Raw genomic sequence first — 17,838 nt, forward strand, 5'->3', positions numbered from 1 at the left:
TGAGAGGTCTGTGGAAACCATGAAAACACAAAAACGGTCCTACCTTTTGGCATGGTTATCTGACATCCCAGGTCATAGTCCTGGTGTAAACGGGTGTAGGCTACTTCCTGCAGCCGGGCCCTCTCTAGCTCTGAAAGACTCTGGATGGCCACCGGCGTCAGACGTACGCTCCGCCCCGACAGGCTGCTCCAGGTGAAGTCACCCTAAAAGAAAAAACGATCCACGTTTAGCGAAGGACTCGGTGTGTTCGGAGTTCAGTTTCTGATAGCGGTTGACGACCGATATCGGGCTTCCGAACTGTAAATACTGATGCTGAGGGAGATAAACAGATCCTTTCCGACTACTTTTCATTACTTCTTATTTACACATTTATTGATTCATTACTATGAGTTTGACTCAGATAGAACTTCCATGTTTGGTTCAACAGTCATCTGGTTTTTACTGAAATGGACGTAGAGACGTACGAAATACAAAATATTTCGGCATGAAGCAGGTATGAGACTGGCCTGTTTTTTTTTTATCAGCCTTTCCCTGTTTTAACCCTTTCATACACAAATTATGAGAACCTTCATCAAAAAATTTTTCCTGAGTGTTTTTATTCGTCTTTAGGCATGAAAACAACAATGTGATTAAAAATTTTCTTCTGATAAATAAATACATACATACATACATATATAAAGAAAAATAATAATGAAAAAAAATTCATATGAACCTATTTTTCATGAAGTTGCACAAGTGTCCACTCAGCTGGACACCCCACGTTTAACCCTCTGGTTTCCGGGTGCGCTTTTTAGGCACACTTTGCACTTCATGTTACAAAACTTCATATTATTTTTCACAATTTAAATAAGGTTCGAATTCAAAAGTTGTTCATTTTTGCATGATCTTTAAAATTCTGGCCACCGACTAAAATGTGCACATTGTAAACAAAAGAAAATTACAAGACTAGCATCTGTCTCCCAAGTGTGCCTAAAACGCACTATTCCTTCCATTATAACCACTGTTTTTGATCTGAAAGCCATTAAGGCATAAATCCTGCTTTTACTGATATCTGGGCTTCCGTTGAGAGGTGAGGATCTAAATTAATTTATTAACGTTGTTAATGTTGCTGTTAATCATTGACATATGCCAGGCTGCAAAAATCAAATAATATTGAATCCAGTTTTTATGTAGTATTTAAAAAAAACACAAAAACAAAAACATATTTTGTGTTTTTTGCATCAAAAAATGTAGTGACATCATGATGAAAAGTGATCATTTAAAAGGTTAAAAAAATGTAAAATGAATGATTATTTGATATGTATGATTAGGGCTGACCTTGATTTACAAAAATAAAATCAAATTAGAGCAGAAAAATAAATCAATATATAATATTTAATAGTTTGATTTATAGGTGTGCATTTTACGCACACTTGGTGACAGATGCTAGTATTTTTGAACATTTGACCTAGCACCAAAAATAATAATAATAATGCAAATTAACTGATGTTGGAGTTAGTCATTGACATGCCAGGATGAAAAAATCAAATAATATGTGATCCACTTTTTATGTAGTATATTGAAAAAAAATAATTTTTTTTGTGTTTTTTGCATCCAAAAAAATGGTTTGTTTACATTACAAACATGGCATTTAAAAGGTTAAAAATTTGACAATTATTGAGTGTTTGGTATTTTTATTCACGGCTCAAGTTGATGAGATAGAAAAAAGTGTAAAAGAATTAAAAACAAACTGTATGAATGTTGTTGTTTTTTTTACATTATTCGACAGATATCTACATATATCAGAGATCTACATAATGTTACCAATTCATGTCAGAAAAGATATGTAGTGTCTTAAAATTTTAATAAAGATATGTGTAAAAAAAAAAAAAAAAAAGAAAACAACAACAAAATCCATAAATATACAAGAGAACAGCTGTAGAATAACTGTTCACTGTAGTGACCAGTATACATGAAAGGGTTAAACTATCATCGTTGTATCAGCCTTTAAAAAGCCACCGTAGATCAACCTCCTTTTCCACCATTAAAAACATGACATCACTTCCTTCGCTCAAATAATAAGTCAGCTGCTCATTCAAAGGCAGGTGGTCAAGATAAAAAACACGACATAAATGCAGACATGAATGAATCTGAACCACAGTGATGGTCATGAGGCATGCAATCGCAATCAGGCTTAAGTTGACCATGAAAAACAATCATATATTCATCATCAGAGTTAAAATCAACTCTGTGGGAGTTGATTCAACTCTCCAATTTTTTGCTGTGTGGTTCATCTTAATTTCCATACTATGAGTGTGTTTGTGTAAGTGTTTTTTTTATTTTTATTTTTTTATTATTATTATTATTTCGAACATGCAAAGAAAATACGACAAAACAAAGCAAATTAAAACACAAACAAAATCAAATTTAAATGGACAGAATCTATCTTCAAGCACATACAAGTCTGAATTTTGCATGGTCCAAAAGGAGTAGGAAGAAGTATAAACTTATTGAGATCTAGTGTGAGATCTAACAAATGTGTGTTCTGAAACTTGAGTCACGTCCACTGCAGAGACCTTACCATTTGGATTCAGTTAATGCTCCATTTATTTCCACTCAGCTGTGCAGGACTCTAAAGGGTGAGGATCAACGTTTCAGTAGAACTAAATAATTTGAAGGTATAGGTTACTTTAAGTTGAGCAGATATGGAGCTGAAATAAGAATATGCAAATATATGTACCCTACACAGCAAAAACTGGAGAGTTGAATCAACTCCCACAGAGTTGATTTGAACTCTTTTTCAGAGTTTATATAGGTCCACACTTTACAGAGTTAAATTAACATTTTCATTGGAGTTAGTTCTGACAACCTGGGTGAAATATTTATACCTAGATATCTAATATTTCCTGAATGCATTGTAATATTGGGCACACCTTGAAAGTGACAGTTAATAGGCAGAGCTGTGGTGTTAGTCCAGCTAATGGAGTAATCTGATATTGATGAGTAGTTATTACCTCCGCCAAGGAGGTTATGTTTTTGCCAGGGTTTGTTTGTTTGTTTGTTTGTCTGTCCGTTAGTGTGCAACATAACTCAAAAAGTTATGGACAGATTTGGATGAAATTTTCAGGGTTTGTTGGAAATGGGATAAGGAAGAAATGATTAAATTTTAGTGGTGATTGGGGGTGGGGGGGCCCACAGGGGGCACCACTGATCAGCCTTGGCGGAGGTCTGCGCTCTCCGAGTGCTTCTAGTTTATAAGTGTGATCATCTGGTAGAGAGATGCTTGTGAGTTCTGGAGGAAAAGTAATACATCATCAGCATAAAGACATATTTTGTGATCTATGTTTCTGGTACGGATTCCTTTTATTTCATCCTGTTGTCTAATGGCAGCTGCTAAAGGTTCGATAAAGATGGCAAAAAGTGAGGGGGAGAGTGGGCAGCCCTGTCTGGTGCCTCTGTGCAGACTGAAGCTTGGAGAAGTTTGACCATTGGTCCTCACACATGCATGAGGGTTCTTATACAATATCCTAATCCAGTCAATCAAAGATGATCCAAATCCAAACGTATTTCATGTTGTAAATAGAAATTTCCAGTTTGGCGTTAATTATTCAACACTATGCCAGAGTGGCCTTTTTAACTCAGAAACCTGAGTTAACACTGACTGATTTAACTCCCAACACTCACCAGAGTTCATAAATGGACTGAACTTATATAGTGCATTTTCTACACCTTCATGGTGCCCAAAGCGCTTTACAATTCCTCACATTCACACACACTCATACAGTGACATCAGTGTCTTGCCCAAGGACACTTTGACATGTGGATAGTCAGAACCAGGATTCTAACCGCCGACCCTTTGGTCACTGGACGACCCGCTCTACCAACTGAACCACAGCGGCCCTTCATAATCTCACCGACCTGGGTTAAATGAACCCATATGGATTTATTATTTACACTGTCAGAGTTTGTCCTTTAACTCAGAGTTAAATTAACACCATGAAAGTAACAAAAATAACACTCATTTGACTTAACCCCTTCATGCATAGTGGTCACTACAGTGGACAGTACAAGCAGTATTGCTTTTTTTTTTTTTTGCATTTCCCCTTGAGACCCAGCAATGCATTTTGTCCTCTGTTGGGGACAAAAGTTTGACAGGTTTACTTAAAAAATGCTGTCCATTACAAAAGGACATTCCATTAAAAAAATTAACCAATAAATAAAAATTATTTTAAAAATGTATCTGAAAAAACTGTTGCATTATGCAGTTTCCAATCAAGACAATTTTTTAATATAAAAAAGTTAAAACTGTCAAATTCCTGGGTGTCAGGAGGATTTTATCTCCATGAAACGAGTAATAAGTAATATTAAAGTATGATAAAAGGTGAGAAAACGTTAGCAATCTAGTTTAGCAACTAGCAGCATTAAAACTGTTTTTATTTCATAGTTTTCACACAATATATCACTTTCTGATGATGGGTTTTAAATACATATTTCTTTGCAGCAAAAATTAAACGCATGGTGTTCAGCTGAGTGGACATTTTTGTGACTCCACAAAAAATAGGTTCATAAAAAAAAAATCATTTGCATTGGGGTTTTTTTCATGCCTAAAAAGGAATAAAAACACTTAAAAAATATTGACTAAGGTTCTGATAATTCATGCATGAAAGGGTTCATTTTCACTCTGAAAATAGTGTTAATTTTAAGCATAAAAAAAGTGAATCCATTAAAAATGACTTAAAATTCAATGTGAACAGGATGATTCAAAGAAAGCTGATGCATTTTTTTTTTTTTTTCTTTTTTAGAAAATGAATTTTTCCTCTTTTTTTTCTCTCTGACAGTGACAGTCTGATAGAAATTGCACAGGTTCAGGCCAGGCAAACTAACCCTGGAGAGACGCAAAACAACACTTCTCCTGAGTTAATTTCCACAGGCTTGACTAACTCTTTTCATTAACCCCAACTCTGAGTGACATTTAACTCACAGTGAGTTAAAACTACACTTTGAGAGTGAAAATTGACTCTCAAATGTTTAACCCTGAAATTTCTGTGCACATAAACAGACGTCATGTGCAGAGGAAGAAAGTCAGTCCTGTATTTCTCTAAGGCGCAAACAAGGACATGAAGTGGCCTTGCACTGATGGATTTCGAATACGCTTTCGTCACACAGAGTAGAATTACAAACATACTATAGCGTACGTTGAAGACTGCGCGGCAAACAGGTTTACTCGTGCAAAATTCATCTTCATCTATGACCGAAGAGAAACTGAAGCGTAATGAATTGTAATGAATCGCTGGGAGCTCTGAGAGTGCTCGGCTTTGATGAACATTTGAGTGGTCTGAATCTCTGGTCATGCATTCCTCTGTGTCTACGGAGAGGAGAGGTCAGGAAGAGGGAGAGGTTATGGAAAGAAGGGAGAAAAGAAAGAGAGGAGACATTGCTCCAATTTATCTAATGCCTTATCCAGACAGAGGGCTTACAAGTCGACTCTGAAGTGTCTTGTTTTGCTTTTGAAAGCTTATATATCAAAAAATAACTCAAGTCAAGTGAAAACATACCTGTATTGGTCATGATAACGACATTAATTGTGCTTTGTGTATCACTTATAAGCAAAAGAGATTCAAATTCGGTTAAAAAAAAAAGAAAAACATCACCATAAATGCGCTACACTGGACCTTTTTATTATGTAAATTCCACACAGGGGCAGAACATATGGGGAGTAGCCATTGTCGGTTGGAAGTAATGCATTAGTGTTGATTCTGATGATCGAATGCAAGTAAACAAGCAGCAGTCAGTGAGCATGATTGAGTGGAAAACTCATGCTGAAGAAGTAAACTATGGCTAGCAATTTTTTTAAGAAATGGGTGTAAATGGCTACCTATTCAATACAATAATGTGACGTCTTAAACTGGTGTCTGCTCCAGCTAATCGGACAAGTCAACGTGGTTTCGTCTCTCCCGGTGTTGGAACAGACCGTAAAGGACGCAACATTTCACTGGCCACGCCTGACTGAGGGACCCGCAAACTGAGTACTCGCATACAGGGTGGGGAAGCAAAATTTACAATGAACATTTAGTTGTTTTTTCTCAGCAGGCACTACGTCAATTGTTTTGAAACCAAACATATATTGATGTCATAATCATACCTAACACTATTATCCATACCTTTTCAGAAACTTTTGCCCATATGAGTAATCAGGAAAGCAAACGTCAAAGAGTGTGTGATTTGCTGAATGCACTCGTCACACCAAAGGAGATTTCAAAAATAGTTGGAGTGTCCATAAAGACTGTTTATAATGGAAAGAAGAGAATGACTATGAGCAAAACTATTACCAGAAAGTCTGGAAGATACTATTAAAGAAGAATGGGAGAAGTTGTCACCCGAATATTTGAGGAACACTTGCGCAAGTTTCAGGAAGTGTGTGAAGGCAGTTATTGAGAAAGAAGGAGGACACATAGAATAAAAACATTTTCTATTATGTACATTTTCTTGTGGCAAATAAATTCTCATGACTTTCAATAAACTAATTGGTCATACACTGTCTTTCAATCCCGGCCTCAAAATATTGTAAATTTTGCTTCCCCACCCTGTATACTTAACAACAAGCTACTCGATGGAACCAGTAGTATCATACATGACTAGCGCGTTGACCTATGGGGAACCCCGGATCATAACTGTGGCATTTTGGGTTCATTAAATATTATATGGCCTCCATAAACTGCGTTCACACCGGACACAACTTGCACAGTATAACACACGTGATAATACCGCTTCATATTTCGGGGTGCTAACCGTATGTAGCAAACATGCAGCTAATTTAAGTTGAAGCATACTTGCTAGCTGCTTAAACTAAACAGCGTGTCAATTTAATGGTTATATATAATAATGTTATCTCTTGTTTGAGCTTTTTCTAGCAATGTTCATGATTTTGTATTTTAAAATGTAACTTGAAATGTTAAAATCCTCGCTTTTCGCTGTGTTATACCGTAAATATTACATTAAATACGTTTTACAGTAATATGTTGTTTCTTGGAATACGGTAGTTACTGTAAAATGCAGCAACTGTGGCTAACAGTATTTTACTGTAAAAGGTACATTATATACAGCCCAGTACCGTAATACTTTTTACAGTAAGAAACTGTAGTTACAGATTACAGTAGAGATACTGTAGAACACAGGTGTCAAACTCATTTTCTACCAGGGGCCACATTCAGCCTGATTTGATCTGAAGTGGGCCGGACCAGTAAAATAATAACATAATAATATATAAATAATGACAACTCCAAATATTTGTCTTTGTTGTAGTGCAAAAAAACCCCATTAAATTAATTAAAAATACTTACTTTTATAAACTATCCAAATAAAAAAAGACGTAAATAACCTGAAAAAACAAAAAAATTCTTAAGAAAAATAAGTGCAATTTTTAACAATATTTTGCCTCAACTTATGATTTCTACATGTGCATTATGGATCAGATCAACAAAGACAATAAACACTTAATAACAGGCAGAAAATTGTTAAAATTGTGCTTAATTTTCTTTAGACATTTCAGGTTCATATTTGTTCAGGTTATTCACATTTTATTGTTGCAGGATAATTTGTAAATGTAAATATTTTATTTTTATTTTTTGCACAAAAACAAAGACAAATTTGAAGTTGTCAATTCAAGATTTTTTGCTTAATTCAAGATTTTTTTGCTGAATTTAAGATTTTTTTTTTGGCTTAATATAAGTACTGGAATGGAAGCACTGCAATATGGAATTATTTTTTATCACCAGAGTACTTCAAGTCTGAAATATCACTTAAAGGAAATACACACTGTTGATGCCAGCAACCCACTCCCCCAATATAACAATGCGATTAATTGCGATTAATCGCAGAAATCCACGCGATAAAAAATTTTATTATTTTAATGATCCGACCCACTGCAGGTCATATTGGGCTTTGCGTGGCCCCTGAACTAACATGAGTTTGACACCCCTGTGTTAGAGCATTTAATTCATCGGTTGCAATCGGGGTGTGAAGGGGATTTTAAACAATATAGTAAAAAATGCTCCAGGAAAACGTCTCCTACCCTACCTTTAAGGATCGACTCCCTACTGACGATATTTTCTTTACATCTGTCCTTCCAGTGTTGACTCTCTTGTTATTTAACCTCAGTCAGCGCAGTGAAGCAACAGAGCCATCATTCAGCTGTTTGAGGAAAACAAGTTGTCGACAAAAGCGCCACCTGAGAGTGTGCATGTGTGTGTGACCGAACAAGAGCAACGGGAAACAAGTTGCATGTTGTGACCTTTAATAGGAGCGTTGCATCCTGGCCGGTTGTTCAGTGTGTGCCGGTGTGTGCCATTCCTTATCGCTGGCTTGTGGAAGCCCTTTTCTCATCCCGCTTGACATCACACACTGCTTATACACACACACACACATACACACATACACACATACACATACAGACACCGCAAAAGAAAAGACAAACAGTTGGAAAAGTCAAATAAGAGGCCTCTCCTTGGTTGAGCTGGTTCTGCCCAGCAGGATTTCTGAAAAGGATGGATGAGCTTCAGGTTCTTAAGTGTCAGCCTCTGAAACCTGTGGAATGCTGACAGAAGAGTCCAAGGGGGCCAAGTAAATCCAAGTATCGCTGCTGGACTCTGGCAACACTGAGCCGAAAGCCTGAGTGACCTGCAGAGACAGCTCTTCAAGTTTACAACCCCACCTGCATGTTTTCACTTTTAACAGAGCAGACTCCAATTACAGCTACAGTTGGATGTTTCTATAAATTATGGCTAAAATAGAGGTGGTAAATAAAACACTACTTATTGTGATACACTCATCTTATGGTTTTTCAGGTTTAAGTTTTCATCATTGGCTGAAACACTAAAAAAGTCACTCTTTTGCTTGTTAATATACAGACCTGATCAAAATCTTAAGACCAGTTGAAAAATAGCTAGAATTTACCTTTTGCACATTTGGATCTTAACGAGGTTTTAAGTAGAGCTACAATATACAAAAGCAAGAAGGGGGAGTGAGACAAAAAGCACTTTGAAAAAGTCATTTACTGAAAACAACAAGTAAACTGAAATAGGCTGTTTATCAGCTGATCAAAAGTTTAAGACCGCAGGCTATAAAAGCCAAAATCTGCTCAAAATTCTCATTTTCTGTCGGGCATTCACACGGTCATGCCCTCCTGATGGCTAAAGCTCAGAAGCTTTCTCTTCTTGAACGTGGTCGGATCATCGAGCTGCATAAGCAAGGCCTCTCGCAGCGTGCCATTGCTGCTGAGGTTGGACGCAGTAAGACAGTCATTCTACATTTTTTGACAGATCCTGAGCATTATGGAACAAAAAAGTCAAGTGGTAGATCCAAAAAAAATTACACCGCCGCTGAGCCGCAGGATCCGATTGACTGTCCGTCAAGACACAGGGCGGTCCTCGACCCAAATGAAGGCCCTTACTGGTGCCGACTGCAGCGCAATAACCATCAGACGGCATCTGCGGGAAAAGGGTTTCAAAAACAAAAAATGAATTCAAAGACCTCATCTCCTACAACGCCACAAAACTGCCCGTTTAGACTTTGCCAGAGAGCATCAAACATGGGACACTGAAAGGTGGAAAAAAGTTTTATTCTCTGATGAGAAAAAATTTAACCTTGACGGTCCAGATGGCTTCCAACGTTACTGGCATGACAAGGAGATCCCACCTGAGATGTTTTCTACCCGGCACAGTGGAGGGGGGGTCCATCATGGTCTGGGGTGCTTTTTCATTCAGTGGAACACTGGAGCTTCAGGTGGTGCAGGGTCGTCAAACGGCGGCTGGTTACGTGCAGATGTTGCAGCGGGCATCCCTCATGACTGAGGGCCCTGGTCTGTGTGGTAACAGCTGGGTTTAAAAACAGGACAACACTGCAGTTCACAACGCTCGCTTGACGAAGGACTTCTTCAGGGAGAATAACATCACTCTTTTGGACCATCCCGCATTTTCCCCTGATTTAAATCCCATAGAGAACATTTGGGGATGGATGGTAAGGGAAGTTTATAAAAATGGCCATCAGTTCCAGACAGTTGATGCCCTTCGTCGAGCCATCTTCACCACTTGGAGCAATGTTCCCACCAGCCTCCTGGAAACACTCGCATCAAGCATGCCCAAACGAATTTTTGAAGTGATTAACAAGAACGGTGGAGCTACTCATTACTGAGTCCTACTGAGAACATTTTTTGTTCTGGTTTGGAGAGTTTTTTGTAGTTTTTTGAGCGATGGTCTTAAACTTTTGATCAGCTGATAAACAGCCTATTTCAGTTTACTTGTTGTTTTCAATAAATGACTTTTTCAAAGTGCTTTTTGTCTCACTCCTCCTTCTTGCTTTTGTATATTGTAGCTCTACTTAAAACCTCATTAAGATCCAAATGTGCAAAAGGTAAATTCTAGCTATTTTTCAACTGGTCTTAAGATTTTGATCAGGTCTGTTTTACTGTGTTTGGATGTACTGAAGTAATTTATACAACTTATATATAATAGTACTTGTTGCGATAAATATCATTGCAATACATTTCATCTTAAGTTAATTTGGTTTGTTTTGCCACCTATGCTGATAAAAAGCATCAGATTTGGTTTTAACTTTTGTTTTTGTTTTTTTGCGATTATATACAGGGTGACCCAAAAAAACGGGAATTTTTGAAGTGCGTATTGGCAGACATGAGAAAGTGACAGCACTGCAAGACAGTGACCCTGAGCAAGTAAACACACCCCCATTTTAGTAACCATGGATCAGTGGAACGGGCAACAGCGTGCGTTAGCCATAAGAATGTTTTATAAAAACGGTGATAGTTTGACAGCTACGCAGAGGGAGTTCCGACGTTTTTACAACTTAGGACGTCATGGTGCTGTTCCATCAAAACACGCGATAAAATGTTGGATTAATAACTTTGAAGAGACTGGATCTGCCCTAAAGAAGAAACCAACAGGATGACCAAGAAGTGCTCGTACTCCACAGAACATTGATGTTGTACGCGAGTCTGTCTTACGGAGCCCACGGCGTTCAAACATTCCTGTTTTAATTTTTTAAAACTGAAAATTACATCATTGTTTCTTAAATGACATGTTTTAAGGTTTCAATTACTATGAATAAATTTTTTTTCTTCCATCACTCTTGGCTTTATTGGATTGTTAAAAAGTTCCTGTTTTTTTGTGTCACCCTGTATTAGTCACATTTTGACTATAATTAATCATTTTAACCTTCTAGTTTCTTCAACTTTTATTCAAAAATCAAAACAAATCTGACTTTAACCTTAAGAGAAATTGAAAGATTGAATTAATGTTTTTGGTGATGACATTTTTTTATCGTGACAATATTTCAATACAATGTAAATGCGAAGTCGTACAAGCTGTTGGTGTGACGTATCATGAGAGAAAAAAAAAAGGTCTTGTTGCATAGTTTAACTTGTTTAACCCTGACCATATTTTCGGGGGGAAAACACCTAAAAAGACATACCCAACGTAAATGAAGAATTACTTCACAATAATAAGGTTCATATGGATGTTCTTGGTGTCTATGGACATTTAGGGACCTCACAGAATCTATTCCCATTGTCTAAAATATTGTATTTATTACGATGTCTGAGTAAACTGTAACAAACTAAAAGAGAAATTAGAATTTTTTATCCTCACGTTTTTTTTTCGGCTGGATTGACGATGATATGCATAAATTAATTGTTTGTGTCGGAGATTTTTAATAGCGTATATTTCACCCCACAAAGATTAAAAATCATGTTTGAACATTAAAGTTTGCACTAAAATACACTTTTGATGAACTTTTATTAACATTAGAGTCTAAACTCTGAGCAGAAGTTGAAAAAAAAACATCCATTGTCCTGATTTATTAGATTTTTATAGTAGATGAATATTAATAGAATTTTTTCAGCCCATGGGTGGGCCGATAGGGCTAAAGGGGTTAAAATAAAAAAAATCCCCCTTTAATTTGAAAGAGATAATGTTTTGATATTTATTGTCATATTTAATAATCATTAAAATAATCTGACAAACCACAGAGCATACCCCAAGCATACTATTTTATTTATTTATTTTTTTTTTTTAACACATTTTAAACACTTTATCAGGCTTTACTTGCAGCACTCGGACGTGACTTTAGAACATTCACTCTATGAAGGATCATGGATCACGTGGTTTTTTTTTGTTTTTTCCATTTATTAAACAAACAGTATATTTCTTCTTTTATCTTATTTAGATGATAATGTGAAATTTCAGAACAACAGAATTTGGATTTTACTTTCTTACATTCACACGTTGGGTAAGAACTTCATCTAAACTTAGTATTTGGTGGAAGTGCCATTAAATTGCGTAACTTCAACACTGGGGGTAGCCTCCTGCAAGCACAACACTCTGCAGGAGTCTTGGCTGTTTTTTTCCTGGCAGAACTCGTGCAAATGAGTCAGGTTTTGTGGACCCTCGTGCACAAACCAGTTCAGGCCACAAACGCTGTATTGGATTAAGGTCAGGGCTTTAATAGCCACTCTGGAATGTTTATTTCATTGTCTTACGCTATGTATTAAAATCATTGTCCAGCTCAGGGATCCAGTTTTAGCGTGTCTTTACCAGTGTTGGGAGTAACACGTTATAAAAGTAATGTATTATAATAACTGATTACTTTTTGCTGTAACGCAGCAGTATAAGGCATTACTGATCAATTTTCAGTAATATTTTACTTGGTACATGTTCAATAGCGCTTACATTACAACACACTTTTCGCCCATAATTTAAGTGCTCAAATGAAAAAATAAAAAAAAAAAACAGCAAGAATGTGAAACCTTAAGGCAGTGGTTCCCAACCTTTTGTGGCTCTTGACTCCATTTTAACATCACAAATTTCTGGCGACCCCAGACATTCAAAACTGAGACATTTTTTGCTAAAATTAATTTGTTTTTGATCATGTAATAGTTTGCTATACTATGTTGCAAATAAACATTAATTTTAGACGACATTTAGTCTATATAATGTATATTATTATGGACAGAGGCAGAAAAGCCAGGTGTAGATTACTGCACAAAGTGAGAATTTTATTTTCCTCGGTCAGGATATGTACAGTCAGTCCAGCTTGGATTTACAAGGCTGACAATTAATACTGAACAAACAAGAACTCAAACTATGAATTATGAAAGAGCTGCAGCATCTGAAACTGACCACAATGAACATTTGACAGATAAACAGAACCACAGTGCTTCAGTTTCAGCTTCAAAATTTGTCATGTCTTTTATGTGTTGCGATTGTCTCTCTTAAATCACCATGTATTTTTTTTAGCAAGTTTTTTTTATTGTTTTTATCAATTACCCCATTTGAATTCTAGGCTACCCCATGTGGGGTCCCGAACTCACGGTTGAAAAACACTGCCTTAAGGAATGAAAAATGCAGCAAGAAAGTTCTATTGAAGATGGCAGAAGACAGTCCATTGTCCACATGGACGTATGCTCATTACTAACCCTAACCCTGCTTTACAGAAGCTAGTTAGCATGATCCCTGTGATCAGCAATGACAAGGTAAGCTAACATTTCGATGACTAGTTACAATTCTTTATCGATTGTGGATTTATCTACTAGTGCAGTGTTTCCCAACCAGTGTGCCATGAGAAATCATCAGGTGTGCCGTGGAAGATTATCTAATTTCGCCTGATGGGTACTGTAAGAAAGTGGCGTGATATACACTGAACAAAAATATAAACGCACCACTTTTGTTTCTGCTCCCATTTTTCATGAGCTGAACTCAAACATCTAAAACTTTTCTATGTACACAAAAGGCCTATTTCTCTCAAATATTGTTCATCAATTTGTCTAAATCTGTGTTCGTGAGCACTTCTCCTTTGTCCTTTGCTGAGATAATCCATCCACCTCACAGGTGTGGCATATCAAGATGCTGATTAGACAGCAGGATTATTGCACAGGTGTGACTTAGGCTGGCCACAATAAAAGGCCACTCTAAAATGTGCACTTTTACTGTATTGGGTGGTCCAGGGGGGTCAGAAAACCAGTCAGTATTTGGTGTGACCACCATTTTCCTCACACAGTCTTCTTCATGAATTCTCTGAAACAGCTTTGGAGATGGCTTATGGTAGAGAAATGAACATTCAATTCACAGGCAAAAGCTCTGGTGGAGATTCCTGAAGTCAGCATGACCAGTGCATATTCCCTCAAAACCTGTGACATCTGTGGTATTGTGCTGTGTGATAAAACTGCACATTTTAGAGTGGCCTTTTATTGTGGCCAGCCTAAGGCACACCTGTGCAAAAATCCTGCTGTCTAATCAGCATCTTGATATGCCACACCTGTGAGGTGGATGGATTATCTCAGCAAAGAAGAAGTGTTCACGAACACAAATTTAGACAGATTTGTGAACAATATTTGAGAGAAATAAACCTTGTGTGTACACAGAAAAAGTTTTAGATCTTTGAGTTCAGCTCATGAAAAATGGGAGCAAAAACAAAAGTGGTGTGTTTATATTTTTGTTCAGTGTAGATACTTATGACTGCACGCGCCAGTGATCCACTCTACAACCAACAACAGCTTGCCTTTGCAAAGTGAAAATGAAGGTGAACCAGCCCCAGTGCTGTGTGTTCTGTTGATAAACCCACCCACACTAGTGTTGTGGATCGGGTTGGGGCGGGGGGGATATGCCTCTGTTATATGAATCTTCAATTCCTTCAAGAATATCAGTATTGTGTTTAACTAAACAGGCCCAGGTTTCACACTGAGGAAGTAAATTGAGATTAGATTTGCAGTGTATTTCAATAAATATACTTTTTGTGACATTTTTGTTAGGTGGTGTGCCTTGTGATTTTTCTCATGTAAAATTTGTGCCGTGGCTCAAAAAGGTTGGGAAACACCGTACTAGTGTACTCGGCACCGCGCCCCCTTTTTGAACATGCAAAATGTTGAAAAAAACGCAAGCGTTCCTGCTGGGACTTGAAAATCGTAGACCATGGTATTACATATGCCCTGTTTCCACTGCATGGTATTGGCTCGACTCGACTCAGCTCGGCTCGGCCTTTTGGCGTTTCCATTACGAAAAAGGACCTGGAATCTGGTACCCAGGACTACTTTTTTGGTATCAGCTCCACCAAGGGTCCAGGACTGGGGACCAGATACTAAAAGGTGACGTGTAAACACTGCTGACAGCTGATTGGTCAGAAAGTTTTCACTGTGACCCATGTTTTACAAAAAACAGATGCGGAAGTGGACAGTAAATATAGCGGTACATTAATCCACATGATAACAGCCCAAAACTACACCATGGTCGGTCGAGGAGATTCAGTCTTTGGTGGCCGATGTAAAAATACAGACGATACAACACGCAACGAGTGAGTTTATCAGCAACTCTCTGAAGTAACGCGCCGCATCCAAGACGTCCAGGTACTGTAAAGTCGGTAGTACCTTGTAATGGAAACGGTCTCCAGGAATACCGAGTTGAGCCGGTTCCACGTAGTAGAAACGCAGCATTACTGAGTTATCCGTCCACATGTACTTCGGGACGCAAATTTATTCATCCCAAGGCTCTTCTATCACTTGTATTGCAGGGGTTGGGTTCTATTGTGCACGCTTTATTTATGACGAGTCTGTATGTTACTCAAAAGTAATATCGGAGTCATGTAACGCATTACAATTCTGATACAGCAGGGGTGTCAAACTCATTGTAGTTCAGGGGCCACATTCAGCTAAATTTTATCTGAAGTGGTCCGAACCAATAAAATAATAACATAAAAGGATATAAATAATGACAACTCCAAATTTTTTTAGTGCAAAAAACCAAAACAAAACAAAACACATTAAATTATGAAAATACTTACTTTTTTAAACTATCCAAATTAAAAAAAATTTGAATAACCTGAAAAAAACTGAAATTTCTCAAGAAAAATAAGTGCAATTTTAACAATATTCTACCTCAACGTATCATTTACACATGTGCATTATGGATCAATAATATATTAATATATAAATAATGTCAACTCCAAACTTTTCTCTGTGTTTTAGAGTGAAAAAGTAAATTTACATTATGAAAAGGTTTACATCTACAAACTATCCTTTCAACAGATGTGAATAACATGAAAAAACTGAAAAAAAGTGTAATTTTAACAATATTTTGCCTCAGTTTATCATTTACACATGTACATTATAACCTACAAATACACAAAACATTTAACAATAGGCAGAATATTGTTAAAATTACACTTATTTCTTTTAAGAAATTACAGGTTGTTCATATTTGTTCAGGTTATTTACATTTTTTTTGCGAAATTATACTTTGTTTTAATGTAAATACATGAAAATATTTACATTTACAAAGAGAAAAATTGGGAGTTGTCATTATTTCTGTGTTATTATGATAGTATTTTACTGGTCTGACCCACTTCAGATTGAATTGGTCTGAATGTGGAACCTGAACTAAAAGGATTGTTAATATTTTAGTGTAATTTTTGCATTTCACAAATTCATCCCAAGGGGCCAGACTGGACCATTTGGAGGGCCGGATTTGGCCCCCGGACCGCATGTTTGACACCTGTGTGATACAGTAATATCGTAATGTAGGAATTCCTTTTGCAGTAACAAGTAATCTGTAATGGATTACAGTTTGGAAGTAACTTGCACAACACTGCTCTTTCCTAACACACTGTTGTCCTGGGATACTTTTAAATTCTGTCCTTTTCTGGGAATCTCTACAGATCTCCTTCCATAAGTTTTGGATTCCCTGTCCTCTTTATATTGTTTGCGCAGATGAACACGACTCCTTCAAATGTCTGGAAATCTCTCCTAAGGAAAAAAAAAACATTCTAGGAGTCTAGTTTTTCTCCGGTCTGGGCTGTTTTCTTTATACTTTCCCAGCAAAAGGTGACTGAAGGGGTCTGAAGGGAGATCTAATACACAACCAGTCGACTCTGAGTCATGGCGATAGGCCAATCTGAAGGTCATTAAGTCATGGCATCAATACCCGGAAGCTTCTACGCTGATTAATGACATAGTGAGAATGTGATAAAAGGAGTAAAACCTAAAATTAATCAGTGAAAAATAAGTTTGAAAGCCTTTAGTGAGGGTGTATATGCAGTTTTTTTCAGCTTTGTGTGCAGTTATGTGTGCTACCACTGAACAAAATCATGTTTGTATTTGTCTTCTGGCTGTGGAGTGGACATCCTTGAGGTGTTTCTACACAACTGCATTTATTGGGATTTTCAGCATGTGCATGAAGAACGTGAAAATGCTGGAAGTGTCTGCATGTTTGGACCAGTGATTCAGTTCACGGAATTAATACGAGAAATAAGCTGAAATGTCATATTCCACACTAACATGGAAAACAGCAACGTATGAAGAGCTACACAAAGAAATAGTAACCCTCCGGTATCTGGGTGTGCTTTTTAGGCACACTTTGCATTTTGTGTTAAAAAACTTTATATTATTTTTCACAATTTAAATAAGGTTAGAATTCAAAAGTTGTTCATTTGTGCATGATCTTTAAAATTCTGGCCACCAACTAAAATTTGCCCATTGTAAACAAAAGAAAATTACAAGACTAGTGTTTGTCTCCCAAGTGTGCCTAAAACGCACTATTTCTTCCATCAGAACCACTGTTTTTGATCTGTAAACCATTAAGGCATAAATCCTGCTTTTACTGATATCTGGGCTTCATTTGAGAGGTGAGGGTCTAAATTAATTTATTAACGTTGTTAATGTTGCTGTTAATCACTGACATATGCCAGGCTACAAAAATCAAATAATACGTAATCCAATTTTTATGTAGTATTTAAAAAAAAAACAACAACAACATATTTTGTGTTTTTTGCATCAAAAAATGTACTGACATTGTGATGAAAAGA

At 36.9% G+C, this 17,838-nt stretch overlaps 1 protein-coding gene and 1 long non-coding RNA gene across 3 annotated transcripts in view; both read right to left on the reverse strand.

Annotated features, from left to right (window-relative positions):
* LOC115433185 (rho GTPase-activating protein 6) overlaps positions 1-17,838 on the reverse strand; it is a 300,107-nt gene that overhangs the window by 61,877 nt on the left and 220,392 nt on the right. For both annotated transcript variants that reach the window (XM_030154467.1, XM_030154476.1), the window contains one exon: positions 44-203. In XM_030154467.1, coding sequence (XP_030010327.1) covers positions 44-203 — 160 coding nt within the window. The remainder of the gene's footprint in view (positions 1-43; positions 204-17,838) is intronic.
* On the reverse strand, positions 3,769-14,993 carry LOC115433199 (uncharacterized). Its single transcript, XR_003937327.1, has 3 exons — positions 14,982-14,993; positions 13,479-13,483; positions 3,769-3,854 (listed from the first exon to the last, which is right to left on the reverse strand). It is a non-coding gene; the product is annotated as an uncharacterized LOC115433199 (long non-coding RNA).

Source organism: Sphaeramia orbicularis, chromosome 2, assembly GCF_902148855.1.
Source record: "Sphaeramia orbicularis chromosome 2, fSphaOr1.1, whole genome shotgun sequence".
Lineage (NCBI taxonomy): Eukaryota > Metazoa > Chordata > Actinopteri > Kurtiformes > Apogonidae > Sphaeramia > Sphaeramia orbicularis.